Raw genomic sequence first — 15,979 nt, forward strand, 5'->3', positions numbered from 1 at the left:
CTTGTTAGATGGTTATTTTGTTAACTATATTCGACCATTTATAAATATTTGTTGAATGTTGTAGCTACTTCCCAAACACTGTGCAATGCTTATATCTCAAGTGGTTAACCGTAAGAAGAAGGAAAAAAACAAGAAAAATATTTTGGAAATTCCAAAACCAGGAGATGAGAGTTACAGGAAAACAAGAGAAGAATTGACAACGTAAGCCGATTAGTTGTACTGCTTTTTCTCAAATCTTTTCTATTTTCAAGTTTTCTATTTTTACCGAGCACACGGAAAACATTGTTCTATTGATGTCAGAATCAGCCAAACGTTGCAAAAGTAGTTTTTTTTTTTTTTTTTTTTTTTTTTTTTGAAGGGAGAGGAGGGAAAATGCTTTTACGCACACAGGTAGCCAGCCTGTAGTGTGAGACTCCTGAATCTATCGCAGACTACTCACTAAAAAAACCCCTCTACTCTGTTGGACACAGACCTGGAATTGTTTGTCACATTACTTCAAGTCAGGCCAACATGTTACCTAAGCCCTCAGGGCTCTCACCGTTTATGGCATTTGGATACTTTATGACCTACACCGCATCCCGGTCAAGGTCGAGCTTCTTGGCGCGGAGAATACCCTGGATGTAATGTGACACACAGGTCCAATTGTCCTCACCCTCCGTCATTATCGGTATGACCGTGTCCACCGACAGCAGTCCTAATAACTGTTGAGCCTCCAGGCGGGGCCTTTCCCAACGCTGGCAGTGGAAAAAGGTATGTTCCACGTCATCGGGAATGCCTGGGCAGTATATGCAATCGGGTGACACGGCTTTGCCCATCCTGAACAGGTACGACCGGAAAAAGCCGTGACCCGTCAGAAATTGGATGAGGTAGAAGTCCACCTCTCCGCACCGCCGATTAACCCAAGGTTGGACTTGCTTGGACTTGGTTGCAAAAGTAGTAAGGTTCATTGTGATGCCATTAGTTGAATTAAGTTTTAAGTTTTCATAAAACCATCGTTAAAATGGTTTTTTTCTCAAGTAAAAAATGTTTCTGTTTGTTAAAAATCAAATATCTTGCATTTAATCTCTCTTGACTTTCAGGATGGATAAACTACACATGGCCCTGACAGAGCTGTGTTATGCGCTTAACTACTGTTCCACCATCAATGTGTGGGAGTATACATTTGCCCCGCGCGAGTACCTTCATCAACACCTGGAGAATCGCTTTGCCCGGGCGCTTGTAGGAATGGTCATGTTCAACCCAGACACCAGTGAGATTGCCAAACCATCAGAGCTTCTGGCTAGTGTACGGGCTTACATGAACGTTCTTCAGACTGTCGAAAATTATGGTGGGTAACATTCAGTCCTAGTTAATCTGTAATATTTTATAAAGTTTTCGCTGAGTAGTAAAGTAGTCAAGGCGGGTTTTCCTAGTTGCCGAATTTGTCTGGCAAATATGGCTCAGGGTTTGTGAATGTCTTTCAAGTCATTTAGGCACCAGTTTTCCCTGCTGAATTCAGCCGATAGGAAAATGCCTGTACTTGACCCTAGTGTGTTCAGTTGGTCATGAAAACTTAGCCAAATTGGGTAGCTAGGAAAGCCCGCCTCTATAATGCTCACCTGACAATCCCGAGAAAAGTCAAATGGTTAAAAACTAAGAAAAACTTCACAGACTACTTTACAATGACTTCAGAATCAATTTCCAACCAATTTGAATCCCTTGGAAAATATTTGGAAGCTATAGATTTTTAATCCAACAACAGTAGGTGGCAAGCAGCTCCCTATAAGTGAGCTTTTTACTAAACCACAGATTTGGATAGAAGTAATCAGAGGTGGTTATAAGACCTTGTAAAGGATGGGGCTACCGGGGGGCTTGGGGGGGGGGGTGTGGAGCACAATTTTGAACTTTCAAAGCCACTTGGTGACTTTCTAAAGCCATTTTTAACACCTAAAACTGTGCCCAATTATCTATAAACTCCCATTTCACCTGTTGTTTGTCTTGAGCAAGTAGAGATTTAAAAAAATTAACTATGACATATGACAATTGCACTTATGAATTTCAAAACACACTGTAGACACGGCCATATCCTCCTAAAAACCGTTTGGTGACTTTCTAAAGTCATTTTAAACGTCTAGATCTGTGTGCAAAACCTCCCATTCCCCCATTTATTTGTCATGAACAATTAGACATTTTCAAAACTTACTAGGACTATGGCAAATGCATTCATAAATCTCAAAACATATTCTAGGCTATGGCCATATCCTCCTAAAAAATGTTTACTGACTTTCTAAAAAAGCCATTATTAATGATTATTTCTGTGTCCAACTGTCCAAAAACCTCCCATTTCACCTGTTTTATGTCATGCAAGCAAGTATACATGGGACCTCAAGTTTTTCTCCATTTCATAGATCTGTCACAATATGTATAGTATCAAATTCAGTAATAGCATTGACTATATAAACTTGAACACTAGTGTTTATATAGTCAATGAGGCTACTGGTGCTAACGCTGATGGCTGATGATAACATAGAAATTTTCTACGAGCATAGCTCACCTTTTTCAGGATTGACGGTAAGGCCTGCCCTACGTAACCTGACTAAGACAAACTCTAGATCAAACTCTAGATGTTTTAGGTGGTCCTCAAAACTCTCACTGTACACCAGAAGGTTATCCAGATAATTAAACACAAATTTGAATTTCACATCACGAAAACTTGAATCTAGGGTTTGGGCTCCCACAGCTAAACCCATCGGTACCCGGGTGAACTGAAACAAGTTCCAGGGTACATAGACAGCAGTGAGAGGTCGAGACTCCGCCTTCAAAGGTATCTGATTATAAGCCTGGTTAGATCGAAAACAGAAAAATACTTGGCCTTACAGAACCAAGCAAAAATAAATAAATGAATAAATAAATAAATAAATAAAATTTATAAATAAATAAATAAACAAAAGCCAAGTGCAAATCAGGGAGAGGGACAGAGTCAATTTCAATCTGAGCATTCAGTTTCCTATATTCCGAAACCATCCTAGACTTCCCATTTGGTTTCGGTACTAGAAATGCTGGACTGGCAAAACTTGAATGAGAAGGCTCAATCACCACCTTAACGAGCAGTTCATTGATGATTCCTCTCAAGGTGTCCATCTTGGGAGGAGCTAACTTGTATGCATGAGAGCGTACAGGACAGTGTCAGTTAATCGGATCTCATACTCCAGTAGATTAGTGTCTCTCAGTTTTGGCGTCAGCACATCAAGAGTACCGCTCAAGGATGCACTTTATGGCCTCAACCTCATTGGACGTCAGATGCCCTAACTGATTGACAGGCTCAGCTTTTCCCGCATCAGGCTTTACGGTAGTTGCACCAAGAGGACCACCATCAGAAAAGGGTATAGACACCCGTCGAGGAAATCTAAAGAAGCACTTGCCACTTCATAAGTCCAAAATCATGCCAGACTTCCGTATAAAATCTGCCTCCAGAATGAAAGGAAAACACAACTCTCTAGCTACCAAGAAGGTCCAATACCAGGAAAAACCACGAATTTTCAATTTGAATTGGGCTTCACAGATGATGGGCAAAGGGGTGCAAGATGCCATCCAGCAGATAAGGGAACTGGGCTTAACCTGCCTAATAAGGCCAATGGATAACAACTCCTCATAAAAGGTTAGGGAAATCAGGCTGCGAGCTGACTCGGAGTCCACAAGGGCCTTCCGCTCCACATTGCCTATCAAGATGTCCAACTGTAGGCAGACTGAGGGACTAGTCTTCACCCTTAGTGCAACCAAGGCAGCAACCTCCCCACTTTTGGAAAACCTTGACTTACTAAGTTTCTCATTTGACCTTTTACAAGAAATTAATTTACAGTACTTGAACTATTACTGTAACTCTCTTTGCATGAATTTTCATTTGAATGAAAAGAACAACATTAACATTTCCCCATGAAACGGCTAGTCAGGAATTATTATTGCCTCTCCGGTTTTGGTGGCAAAATCTCCTAACATGACATCTCTGACCACAACCAAAACAAATGGGGGGTTGCGCCTGAAAAGTACAGAATTATAAATACCTTCACCGAAATTAAAAACAAGTGGCATGTAGGACAGTTGCAGACGCTATGACGTTCTGCTTCCGTCCACGGACTTCCAGCGCCTGACAGCATAGCCAACAAAATAACAAACACACTGACAACTTACATACTGTAAAAAAAATGAGTTGGGGATATGAGAGTGGCGACACGAGCATTGACCCGGCTCAGGACGAGCAGGCTTACCTTAAAAATTAGAGACATTTCACTTCACTACAGTAACACAAAGGAAACACTGAATATTTTGAGGCCACTCAACATTCAGAGTCATAGTAGATTCTGAAAGTCTTTCACTGGCCTGGAAAGACTTCCAGAATTTAATGTGATTCTCAATGTTGAGAAAGGGGCCAGTGGCCCAGAAATATTCAGTGTTTCCTTTTTGTTTTCTTTTTTGTCACTGTAGTGAAGTGGAATGTCTCAAATTTTTAAGGTAAGCCTGCTCGTCCTGTACTTTGTCTCCATATTTTGTAGTAAGTAACTGATGTCTTACACATAGTTTGTATGAATTAACGTGCTTGGATTGCAGTTCACATAGATATCACCAGAGTTTTCAACAATGCCCTTCTACAGCAAACACAACAGATTGATAGTCATGGAGAGAAAACTGTAGCAGCACTCTACACACAGTGGTAAGTGTCATATAAAACAAGTATAAATAGCGTTTCTTAAAATTTAATATGAAATTTAAGTTTAGTCTGGCAAGAAGTTTGTAGTTGGAATGCTCTCTTATTGAAAGAAATGTGAAATAATCAAACAAGTGTTTAACATAGTAATAAACAGAGGAAACAGGTTGAATCAAAGTTTTCTCATACACTACACTCCCGATTGACCGAGGTTGGTCCAAGACTACCTCGGCTACTGAGAATCTCAGATAACATGGATGTAGATTTTCAGCAATCAATGGATGTCATTTTGCAAATCACAAATCAATCGCTATTTTTACTTTATAAAAAAAAAACATGTTAACAATCTAATTATTGTTTTCTACCCTAAAATTTAAAGTAATATAATATTTCTCTGAAACAACCTCGGATAACCTGAGGGATTGAATGTTGTGAGTGAACTGTATTTTACTAAATGCTTGAATAACAAAATGTGTTATGAATGACGTTCATGCAAATCCATGTAAACTTGGAAATCATCCAACAAGGCGTATCTGTAATATTATTTAGTATATTACTACAATAAAAATGTATTTACACCACACTACATTATTTTGACAAACTTCCCACGCAAGGATTTAGTCCAGAAAACAGCTGTTTGCCGCCAGCTTATTCAAATGGGGTTTCATTGCGTACTACTGTACTGCAATGAGTTTTACCGGACACCAATCAGCTGATTATACTGTATTTAGGTGGCAATGAATGGTTATAAACAAAAACATAACCTGGTTATGACTGGTGATTTTTAGTCCTTTAGTTGGTGGAAATATATAAAAATTATATAATTTATATAATTTGTACGAATTTAGTAGTATGGCGTAAATTATCGTACGTAACTCGTCCGAAATGTGTGTACCGGAGTCGTATGGTAATCCCGTACTCGACTTCGTCTCACATGTTAATGACCACGCTCGTCCAGTAAACACTTATTTTCAGGACTAGTAACGTAATATACTATTACACCACATTACATTATTTTGACAAACTTCCCACGCAAGGATTTAGTCCAGAAAACAGCTGTTTGCCACCAGCTTATTCAAATGGGGTTTCATTGCATACTATTGTACTGTAATAAGTTTTACCGGACACCAATCAGCTGATTGTACTGTATTTAGGTGGCAATGAGTGGTTATAAACAAAAACATAACCTCTAATATGACTAGTGGTTTTTAGTCCTTTAGTTGGTGGAAATATATAAGGATTTGTACAGATTTAGTAGTATGGCGCAAACTATCGTACGTGACTCGTTCTAAATGTGTGTACCGGACTCGTATAGTAATCCCGTACTTGACTTCGTCTCACATGTTAATGACCACGCTCGTCCAGTAAACACTTATTTTCAGGACTAGTAACGTAATATACTATTAATTAAATCTCAAGACATATGGACAAAACACATCTGCCTTACCTACAAAGTGCGTAAATGTGTCCTGATTTCCCATTGTGCATTGGTTGCATCTAACAAGCCATATTACTCTTCAGGTATTCTGAAGTTCTGCTGAGACGGGTGAGTGCAGGCAACATCTGTTTCTCTATGAACCAACGAGCTTTCATCAGCCTAACTGCGGAAGGTGCAATACCTTTCAATGCTGAGGAGTTTTCTGACATCAATGAGCTACGAGCTCTGGCCGAGCTCATCGGTCCCTACGGCATGAAACTGCTCAACGAAACTCTCATGTGGCACATAGCCAGCCAGGTTCAAGAGCTCAAGGTATATATGTTCAATGTTTTATTTTAAATGTATAGAATATGAATAATAATGATGACACAAGTGGTTAATATTAATCAAAACAGGTGGTTTGTCGAGAAGTTTATCCTGAAGTACAGATAAGTAAAGTGACATGATGCACGTTAGGTCAGTTTTGGCAAAATTCCATGCAGAATGAAATCACAAAGTGAGGACTAGGGTGAGTGTACCAGTGAATGACCCTATAAGTGTGACTTTCCACATGTATCCGACATGGAAAACTAGGCTATTAATCTACAGTGTAAAGAATAGTTTCAACTTCTTGTCCGTATTCTTATGTACTTCCTAATAATAAAACTTAATGTATTATGTCCAAACAGAGTATTGAAAAATACAATTTATCACATAGGCCTATAGAGCATTGCACCAGTGAATGACCTCATATTCTTTGATGTTTTTAATTCTATTTATCTCCCTACTTTTCACCAATCAACCGGTTCTTGATTCTCAATTTGAAGCTGGACACCCTTTGGTTAATAAAAATAACAGTGATGGGTCGGTACTTCACGTCAAATGTCGGTTCCGCCGGTTCTTGGCAAAAGAACCGTAACCGAGAATCGATGATGAAATGTCGGTACCAGTACTGGTACCTAACCGGTACCGGTACCGACTTTGAAAAACCGACCCATCACTAAAAAATAACCATTTCTTTAAATATAGATTCTACTGAGTGGCCACATTTCATCTAATAAATTACCGTAACCTTTAACCTACAGTCAAATTCTGGCTATACCTTGTATCCATGTGGTAAAAAACACATGTGTGTTTTGTGTTAGTGAGATTTTGTGTTTCGAGCAAGCACTTAATCCATCAGAAAACATCGTCATCACAACTCACACAATCATTGTTAAATACATCAATAAACATCGTGTTACAGAAACTTGTTGCGGGGAATAAAGAGGTTTTGGTAGCCCTTCGCACAAACTTTGACAAACCAGAAATAATGAAAGAACAGTTCAGGAAACTTCAGCGTAAGTACCATTTAATATTTGTTTTTGAGCTCACATACTTAATTAATTATAATCATTTAGACATTTTTAAACTAAACTGGACTTCAGTTAAGAAGAGTACAATTTTAAGTAAAAAGATCAAAAACATAGATAATGCTAGTCAAGTTTTTACAAGTTATTTTGAATATTTATCATAAAGATAAATAAGAGAAAATTTACAATCTACATCTTATAAATTTGATTAATATACAACGGTGAATGAATTTTTTTAAGACCTCGTTTCCTGTGTTGTTATAGAAATTTAATTAATTGATAAATCTAAGGTCTTACCTTAGCAATCCTATTACTTTATTGTATTATCCGATATTAAGAAGTGTGGGATAACGTCACTTTTAGTCGGTAACTGTCAAAATCATTCAGGATTGTAGGTTGAGGTTATGTTGACTTTGACTACGGAATGAAAAAATATGGTAGTCAAAGTCCTGAGTCAAACATCCGTAGTTAAAGCCAACATAACCTCAACCTGCAATCCTGAATAATTTTGACAGTTGCCGGCAACATGTTCCCAGACTAAAGTGAGGTTATCCCACACTTCTAAAAACCATGGTTTTTGTCCTAAATCTTCGTACCATTTTCGTGTCGGATGTAATTTGTAATGTTAAATGTGAATATACTATCTACAAAACCCATTGGGGGGATTCTACTACAAGTATTTACAACTTATTAACAATTTATTTATTCTTGTTATCAATTTTTTAACTATTAAATACAGTAGGACTATCTCAAAACTGAAGGGATTAGCGTACAATTTTGAGTTATTGAGTTTTACAAGTAAGCAAGGTTTGAATTATCAAGGCGGTTTACAGAAAATTTGTTAAGATACTGAGGACAGCGTGTTGAATTCGACAATGATGTTAAGTCACAACCTTCATTACTCAACTTTTACAAACTAAATCTTATAACAATCTACTGTCCATATACAGTACATTATTTGGGAGAAACGTAAGTATAACTTTTTGTACTGTATAAACCAAATTAACAACAAGAATTTAGGTTCGGAACATAAAAGATATAATACTATAACAATGAAACCGTTACTGATTTGTTTTATGGCACATTCATGCCTACCCACTTTACATTTGAACCACACTGCATTGTTGAGTTTTTATGTTTTACAGATGTAGACAACGTCCTGCAGAGAATGACAATTGTTGGAGTGATTCTGAGCTTCAGGCAGCTCGCTCAAGGAGCTCTAGTTGATGTCTTGGAGGAGAGAATTCCTTTTCTACTCAGCTCAATCCTTGACTTCAGGCATCATCTTCCCTCAGGAGATCCCATGGTAGGTTCCAACAGGACCCTAGACCATCTGGCCCTAATGCATTTACCAGACTTGCCATGGAAATGTACTGTTCCTGAGTGGAAAGTATCAAGCTAAACAATTGATGAGCCGGTTCAATAAAGAATGAACTGTACTGATAAATGTTAGTGGTTTTTGTCCTGATAAGGACCCTGCTGTCCTGATAAATGTAAGTGGTGGCACCAGGACTCTGCTGTACTGATAAATGTTAGTGGTGGCACCAGGACCCTGCTGTCCTGATAAATGTTAGTGGTGGCACCAGGACTCTGCTGTACTGATAAATGTTAGTGGTGGCACCAGGACTCTGCTGTACTGATAAATGTTAGTGGTGGCACCAGGACCCTGCTGTACTGATAAATGTTAGTGGTGGCACCAGGACTCTGCTGTACTGATAAATGTTAGTGGTGACACCAGGACTCTGCTGTACTGATAAATGTTAGTGGTGGCACCAGGACTCTGCTGTACTGATAAATGTTAGTGGTGGCACCAGGACCCTGCTGTCCTGATAAATGTTAGTGGTGGCACCAGGACTCTGCTGTACTGATAAATGTTAGTGGTGGCACCAGGACTCTGCTGTACTGATAAATGTTAGTGGTGGCACCAGGACCCTGCTGTACTGATAAATGTTAGTGGTGGCACCAGGACCCTGCTGTACTGATAAATGTTAGTGGTGACACCAGGACTCTGCTGTACTGATAAATGTTAGTGGTGGCACCAGGACTCTGCTGTACTGATAAATGTTAGTGGTGGCACCAGGACTCTGCTGTACTGATAAATGTTAGTGGTGGCACCAGGACCCTGCTGTCCTGATAAATGTTAGTGGTGGCACCAGGACTCTGCTGTACTGATAAATGTTAGTGGTGGCACCAGGACCCTGCTGTCCTGATAAATGTTAGTGGTGGCACCAGGACTCTGCTGTACTGATAAATGTTAGTGGTGGCACCAGGACTCTGCTGTACTGATAAATGTTAGTGGTGGCACCAGGACCCTGCTGTCCTGATAAATGTTAGTGGTGCACCAGGACCCTGCTGTCCTGATAAATGTTAGTGGTGGCACCAGGACCCTGCTGTCCTGATAAATGTTAGTGGTGCACCAGGACCCTGCTGTACTGATAAATGTTAGTGGTGACACCAGGACTCTGCTGTACTGATAAATGTTAGTGGTGGCACCAGGACTCTGCTGTACTGATAAATGTTAGTGGTGGCACCAGGACCCTGCTGTACTGATAAATGTTAGTGGTGACACCAGGACTCTGCTGTACTGATAAATGTTAGTGGTGGCACCAGGACTCTGCTGTACTGATAAATGTTAGTGGTGGCACCAGGACCCTGCTGTCCTGATAAATGTTAGTGGTGGCACCAGGACTCTGCTGTACTGATAAATGTTAGTGGTGGCACCAGGACCCTGCTGTCCTGATAAATGTTAGTGGTGGCACCAGGACTCTGCTGTACTGATAAATGTTAGTGGTGGCACCAGGACCCTGCTGTCCTGATAAATGTTAGTGGTGCACCAGGACCCTGCTGTCCTGATAAATGTTAGTGGTGACACCAGGATCCTACTGCCCTGATGAGGACCATGCTGTCCTGAAAGGTACCCTGCTGTCCTGATACATGTTAGTGGTGGCACCAGGACCCTGCTGTCCTCGGGCTACTGACTGAGACACCGATTCACCAATAGGTGTATTTCAAATTGTCAGAGCTACTAGAACATTAATTATTTTAGGGCTATAAAACTGAAATTTGTTCTAAAATCTATGACTAAGAGCAACACTAAATCTATCTAAGTATAAGATTAACCTACATTAGAAATCTTTCAAATAATTTATGCTGGATGCATACAACAATCAAAGTTCTCCTAGTTAAACCTACCTGTACAATTTTCTACTCAAAATGTTGGCAGTAAATTCTTTAACTGATATGGCAGAGAGATTTTGATAAAACACATATGTGAATAAGCATTTAAAGATTAAATTGAGTCCTGGATTTCCTGGAGTCACTGGCTAAGTCAGCATTAAGAATCTAGAGTTACCGAAATATTGCCTTTTACTGAAATATCTGTAGTATAATTAAGGTGAGGTTGTACAATGAAAACATTTTTGTTTCAAGATCGTCAGTGAAATGGCCTCTGCAGCCGGTCTGACATGCAAAGTGGATCCAACTCTTGCAGCTGCTCTTCGCAATCAAAAGAATGGTAATTACAATTAATTAATGGAATCAATTACTGCTCTTCAACTGTGCATGTAGAATAATTTCACTCTTAAGTAGGCAATTGTATATATTTATTTTACTAAGCTAGGTAAAGTAGAACCTCGATTCTCCATTATCCAGGGTAATTTAAGGGAAAGGAGACCACGAATACCTGAAAACTACAGTTAATCCAGTATGGTATAAAAATATGACAGGCCCATAAAAAACACCGGGATACTGTAATTAATGTCATAATTTTGATTTTTACATCAACAAAATACAATATTGGGCAATCGTGATATTTTTATGTCATTAACCTTGGTTTGGTTATAAAAATGTTCAGTTTAAAATCACAGATTCCTCAAACTTGACAAAAAGATTGCTAATCGCTGTACTGCAATAAATCTAAAAAAAAAAAAAAAACAGAAAGTCTTTTAAGCTACTGCTAGTGATTGGCTACCAGTAAATGCTGTTTGAGAACAGAGGAATGTCGATGGTAATGATCAATTAGCATTGATGTTGCCCGTGACTCATTTAAAGTATAAAATAATACTACTTAAAATAATAACAACACTAAAAGAAGATAAAGATGACTAGTACATAAAAACTTAATTTTTTTTCTCTTTGTTCTATTGTTCTTTCTTGAGTATAATCTGTTTCTTATACAAAGATATTTAAAGATTTTTTTCTAGACACTTAAATTGTATTTATAATATAAATTGCAAACACTTGAAAATGAAACGCCCTATTCTAGATCAAAACCAATATTTACATACAATTTCGGTCACCTTCTGATTATATATATTAACTAAACAAATATTTAAAACACGTGTCTACGTATTTTACCTGTTTATCACCCTATTTTTTAATTATTTACAAATATTTGAAATTGTCTCTGTCAGTCGTGACACTAGGTTGGATATCCCGAGGAGTCTGATATGAGGGGTTCTACTGTATTGCTATTGACCCAGTTAATCGAGGTTCTACTGACTGTACATAATTTAACTACAGTTTTTAATAGGTTTTTTACAAAAATGTATAACATTATATTTTTTAAATTTTTATTTTAATTCTTAATTTTAATTTTAACATTATTATAAACGTCTTAAAGAAGAGATAAAAATCCTAATAATTATGCAATGTAAAAGATTTTATTATTTTATTTTTAATGAATAAATATTCTTTTATGGGTGGAAAATTACAATACAGTAGTTTAATATTTATTTATTTTAGAGAATTAGTTAAGGTTTATCAACTTTTTAGGCTGAGTTATATTAAGACCTAGTATTCTAATGTTCATTATTTTCAAGGCCTACTGTTAATCATTAATATTTTAAATACAGAAACAGACGAAGATGAACATCTGTTGGCGTGTTTGTTGATGGTGTTTGTGGCAGTTTCCATTCCCAAGTTGGCTCGCAACGACAACTCATTCTATCGAGCGTCGTTGGAAGGTCACGCCAACAACATCCACTGCATGGCTGCAGCAGTCAACAATATCTTTGGAGCTTTGTTTACAATCTGCGGCCAAGGAGATATAGAAGACCGCATGAAGGAGTTTCTTGCGGTATTTGTCTACTATTTAATTTACAAAGCGAAGCTTTAATAGAGTTTTGCCTCTGTTAATGTTTTGACTCATTTTAACAGCAAAAGTATTTATTAGGTCACATTCAATTTTTGTATGTATTATTGGGGGGAAAGTTCTATTTTCTTCTGCAACCTTTTTACTTGGTGCCTAAGATTAGGTTTTCATTGTTTTAGTATGAATTCAGATTTCAAAATTGATACCAGATTCTAAATCAAATTCTAAATAAAGCAGAAGGTCAACTCAAAGTTTTGTTGGCCTCATAAGAGCTTGGTTGACTTTTTATTATTTTGTAGATTTAAAATAATTCTTCATTCTGCCAGCTTATTAGGCTCTATTTTTTTTTTAAGTTTAACATTTTAAAAAGTAAAGTAGTACTGTAAGTAAAGTAAAGTAGTAAGTAAAGTAAAGTTTTACTGTTTAATTATGACTCCATCTAAATTTACTATCCTTTTAGCCTTTTAGCGAATTCCCCATATAGGGAATAAGTTATTAACGTAGGTCTTATTAAAGTGGGAATAAATATGTCTTATTTATGGAAATTTAGTAAAAATGTAATCAGACAAGTTGAAATTTGCTTAGTCTGCAGGTTTGCTGCGTCGGGGTTTTTCACACAAAAAAATTACCTGGAGCCTGTTTTATAATAAAATTCAAGTTACAAGTTATAGCTTGAAACTTGTAATTTCTATTAGATTTGCATTGGGCGATCAGCTGATTTACTAATAATATTAGTTTGTAGTTTATTATGAAACAGGCCCTTGGTCAGATGTTTACACAATTATAGTTGTGTATACAAGAAAAAGTAGTAATCATACATACAAAATTACTCGCATATAAGCTAACAGCATTGATTTTTGCAGTATTTTATTTAATCTCTCTTCACTCTTATTAAAATTGGCGGTTTTGCTTGGTTTGACAGCTTGCCTCTTCCAGTTTATTGAGGTTGGGACAAGAAGCAGACAGAGAAATCACAAAGAACAGAGAGTCTGTTTACTTACTCCTGGACCAGGTTAGTGAAGTCTCATTGTGTTCAGAGAGTTTTAGGGAAGCTTTTCAGGTTTAGCTAATTTTAAATAAAAAAAGGGGTATCTTTACATGAAAAAAATTACAGTTCTTAATAAAAAAATGCTTAACTACTTTATTGGGGTTATAGAGAGCAGTCTGAATTGTAATGATACTTTATCTAATCACATTGAAAACGACCTATCATGCAAAACACGTAGGCTATGTCTGGAGCACTTAGTGTTTATAGCTTTCATAATATTTTAAGATTTAAAAAAAAACTAATAATGAATATGTTCAGGAGAAACATGTAACTTTGGAAAGCGACTCTTTGTATTTCATATAATATTTTACAATGCTGTGAATTTATTGGCTGTATAATGTGTCAGTTTAGTCCGAACGCTTCAAATTTTTGATTGCTGGTTATTTTGCTCTTTAACTGTTGCTAGCGGCCACCTGTTCACGTTTTATTCCAAACAAAACAGTTGCAATTTGCACTATTGTTTGTTTTGAAGAATTAGTAGTTATGATTGTTTATTTTAGTTGCAAATTGTTATGTTTGAAGGATTATTTAGTATTTTAAGAATATAAATATTGTAAGGATATAAATATTAGTGACTATGTGTCCTCACCCTGTACCCCTTCGCACAGATAATGCAAATAGTTATACCATATTTAATGTTGGTTGTTTCAGATTGTTCAAGAATCTCCATTCCTCACTATGGACCTTCTAGAGTCGTGTTTTCCTTACGCTCTGATCCGAAATGCCTACCACGCTGTTTATAAACAGGAACATTCTCAGGCATAAATGTTAACACTTCAAACCTTTCTTTGTAAATATTTCAACCATATACATAAAATGTTGTTTCTGGCAGTCAATTCATTTGTACATTGGTAGGTGAGTTTATATTAATATTCAGAAGAGAACTATTTATTATTGTTCTTTTTGAAATAACTTATTAGTTTTGCTTTATTTAGCATCTCCGTATGGTGAAATATCTCCGTATATTTATTATTTATAACATTATATTTTGAAAGCAATGGTTAGTAAGGTTATGTGAAAGGATGTAAATTTAATGAGAATGGTTGAGCAAAGGTTCCCTACATAAATAGACAAATGGTATGCTGTATTAAAAATTAATTTTTAAGTTAATATGGAAAATCAATTTATTCTCAAAATCATTAATACTATTTGGTATAAGTAGTACATCACAAAAAAACTGTAAACTTTTAGATTTTAGTCCTCAACTTTATTTTACTTATATATATATATATATATATATATATATATATATATTGTATATATGGTATACCAAAATTTAAAAACACATATATTGATTTAACGGATTAAACTTTGAAAAGGCATGTTTAAAAGTTTGTTTTAAAATATAACATTATTTTACATTTTCTATTTTAATCACATTAATCTTTATTTTCAGTCCATACTATAAATTCAACATATTGCTCTCAAAATAACCAGGGGGGCTCTTTTTTGGAAGTATCCATTAAGTTTATTTTTTAAGAAATTATTTATTGTTTACTCCAAAACTAAAGACAACCCAACAAATGTTAAAATTTTTCAAAAAGATGAGAACCTTTGCCAGGCAGTTGTCAATTGAATTATCTTTATGTTTAGTTGCAGGTTGTTCTCCGAGTTGTAATACTAAGATTAATGTAAGGATTCCAAGTACCTGTGTTTTTTATCGAATCGTATATTGTAATAAACATTATGTTTTACAACTGACCTAGTAAAACTACTTGCATAGCCATTCTTACCTATAACTCACGTAAAACAAATTATATCACATTGCTTGTCTATTAGTTTGCATTTATTTGGAATTATTCACTCAATTTCTTATTTATAAAGCACCTTTGGCATAATGTTTAAAGCATTAACCAACAAAATAAACATTGATATTTGTTATGATATCTCAATTATTTATTCTATTGAACTGCACGTTTCCATAATATTTATTTATGTTATTAAGCTATGATTGAATGAGTTGTATAACATAATACATTAGAACATACATTTGTCAAGCATTTGTAAGATTTAGAATAAATTAATTGTTTATCACTCAAAAATTTGTGTGTAGCCTATTTCATACCTCATGAGTTATAAGTGCTTGTTAAGTTTTTGAGTTAATAAGAGATAAGATAATTGATTTCCAAAAATAATACAAGTACGATGGTACCATTTAGTGGCTGACAAAAATAAAAACAACAATACAGTAATGGAAAAGATCCCCTCAAAGACTTTTTCTCCCTTATCTCGTCTTTCTTGTGGCTCATTACTTCCCATAAAAAAACTTTAAATGGAAAAATAAATTATCCGTACTTAACATAACAAGACTCAAAGAAATATGTACAGCTACGCTAAATAGATTTAAAAAAAGGAGAGCTAACTAATCTTGTATATTAAAATTTGGTAG

General features: G+C 36.2%; 1 protein-coding gene across 1 annotated transcript in view; it reads left to right on the top strand.

Annotated features, from left to right (window-relative positions):
- LOC128998062 (membrane-associated protein Hem-like) overlaps positions 1–14,788 on the top strand; it is a 45,292-nt gene extending 30,504 nt beyond the window's left edge. The window contains exons 14-23 of the mRNA XM_054424030.1: positions 65–201; positions 1,080–1,327; positions 4,585–4,687; positions 6,203–6,431; positions 7,345–7,438; positions 8,596–8,756; positions 10,880–10,964; positions 12,304–12,527; positions 13,465–13,554; positions 14,242–14,788. Of these exons, the coding sequence (XP_054280005.1) occupies positions 65–201; positions 1,080–1,327; positions 4,585–4,687; positions 6,203–6,431; positions 7,345–7,438; positions 8,596–8,756; positions 10,880–10,964; positions 12,304–12,527; positions 13,465–13,554; positions 14,242–14,355 (1,485 nt within the window). The 3' untranslated portion in view covers positions 14,356–14,788. The remainder of the gene's footprint in view (positions 1–64; positions 202–1,079; positions 1,328–4,584; positions 4,688–6,202; positions 6,432–7,344; positions 7,439–8,595; positions 8,757–10,879; positions 10,965–12,303; positions 12,528–13,464; positions 13,555–14,241) is intronic.
- Positions 14,789–15,979: the final 1,191 nt, after the last annotated feature.

The sequence above is a fragment of the Macrosteles quadrilineatus genome, unplaced genomic scaffold, assembly GCF_028750875.1.
Source record: "Macrosteles quadrilineatus isolate MER2022 unplaced genomic scaffold, UCM_ALF_1.0 Scaffold_7__1_contigs__length_78375512, whole genome shotgun sequence".
In the NCBI taxonomy this organism is placed as follows: Eukaryota; Metazoa; Arthropoda; class Insecta; order Hemiptera; family Cicadellidae; genus Macrosteles; species Macrosteles quadrilineatus.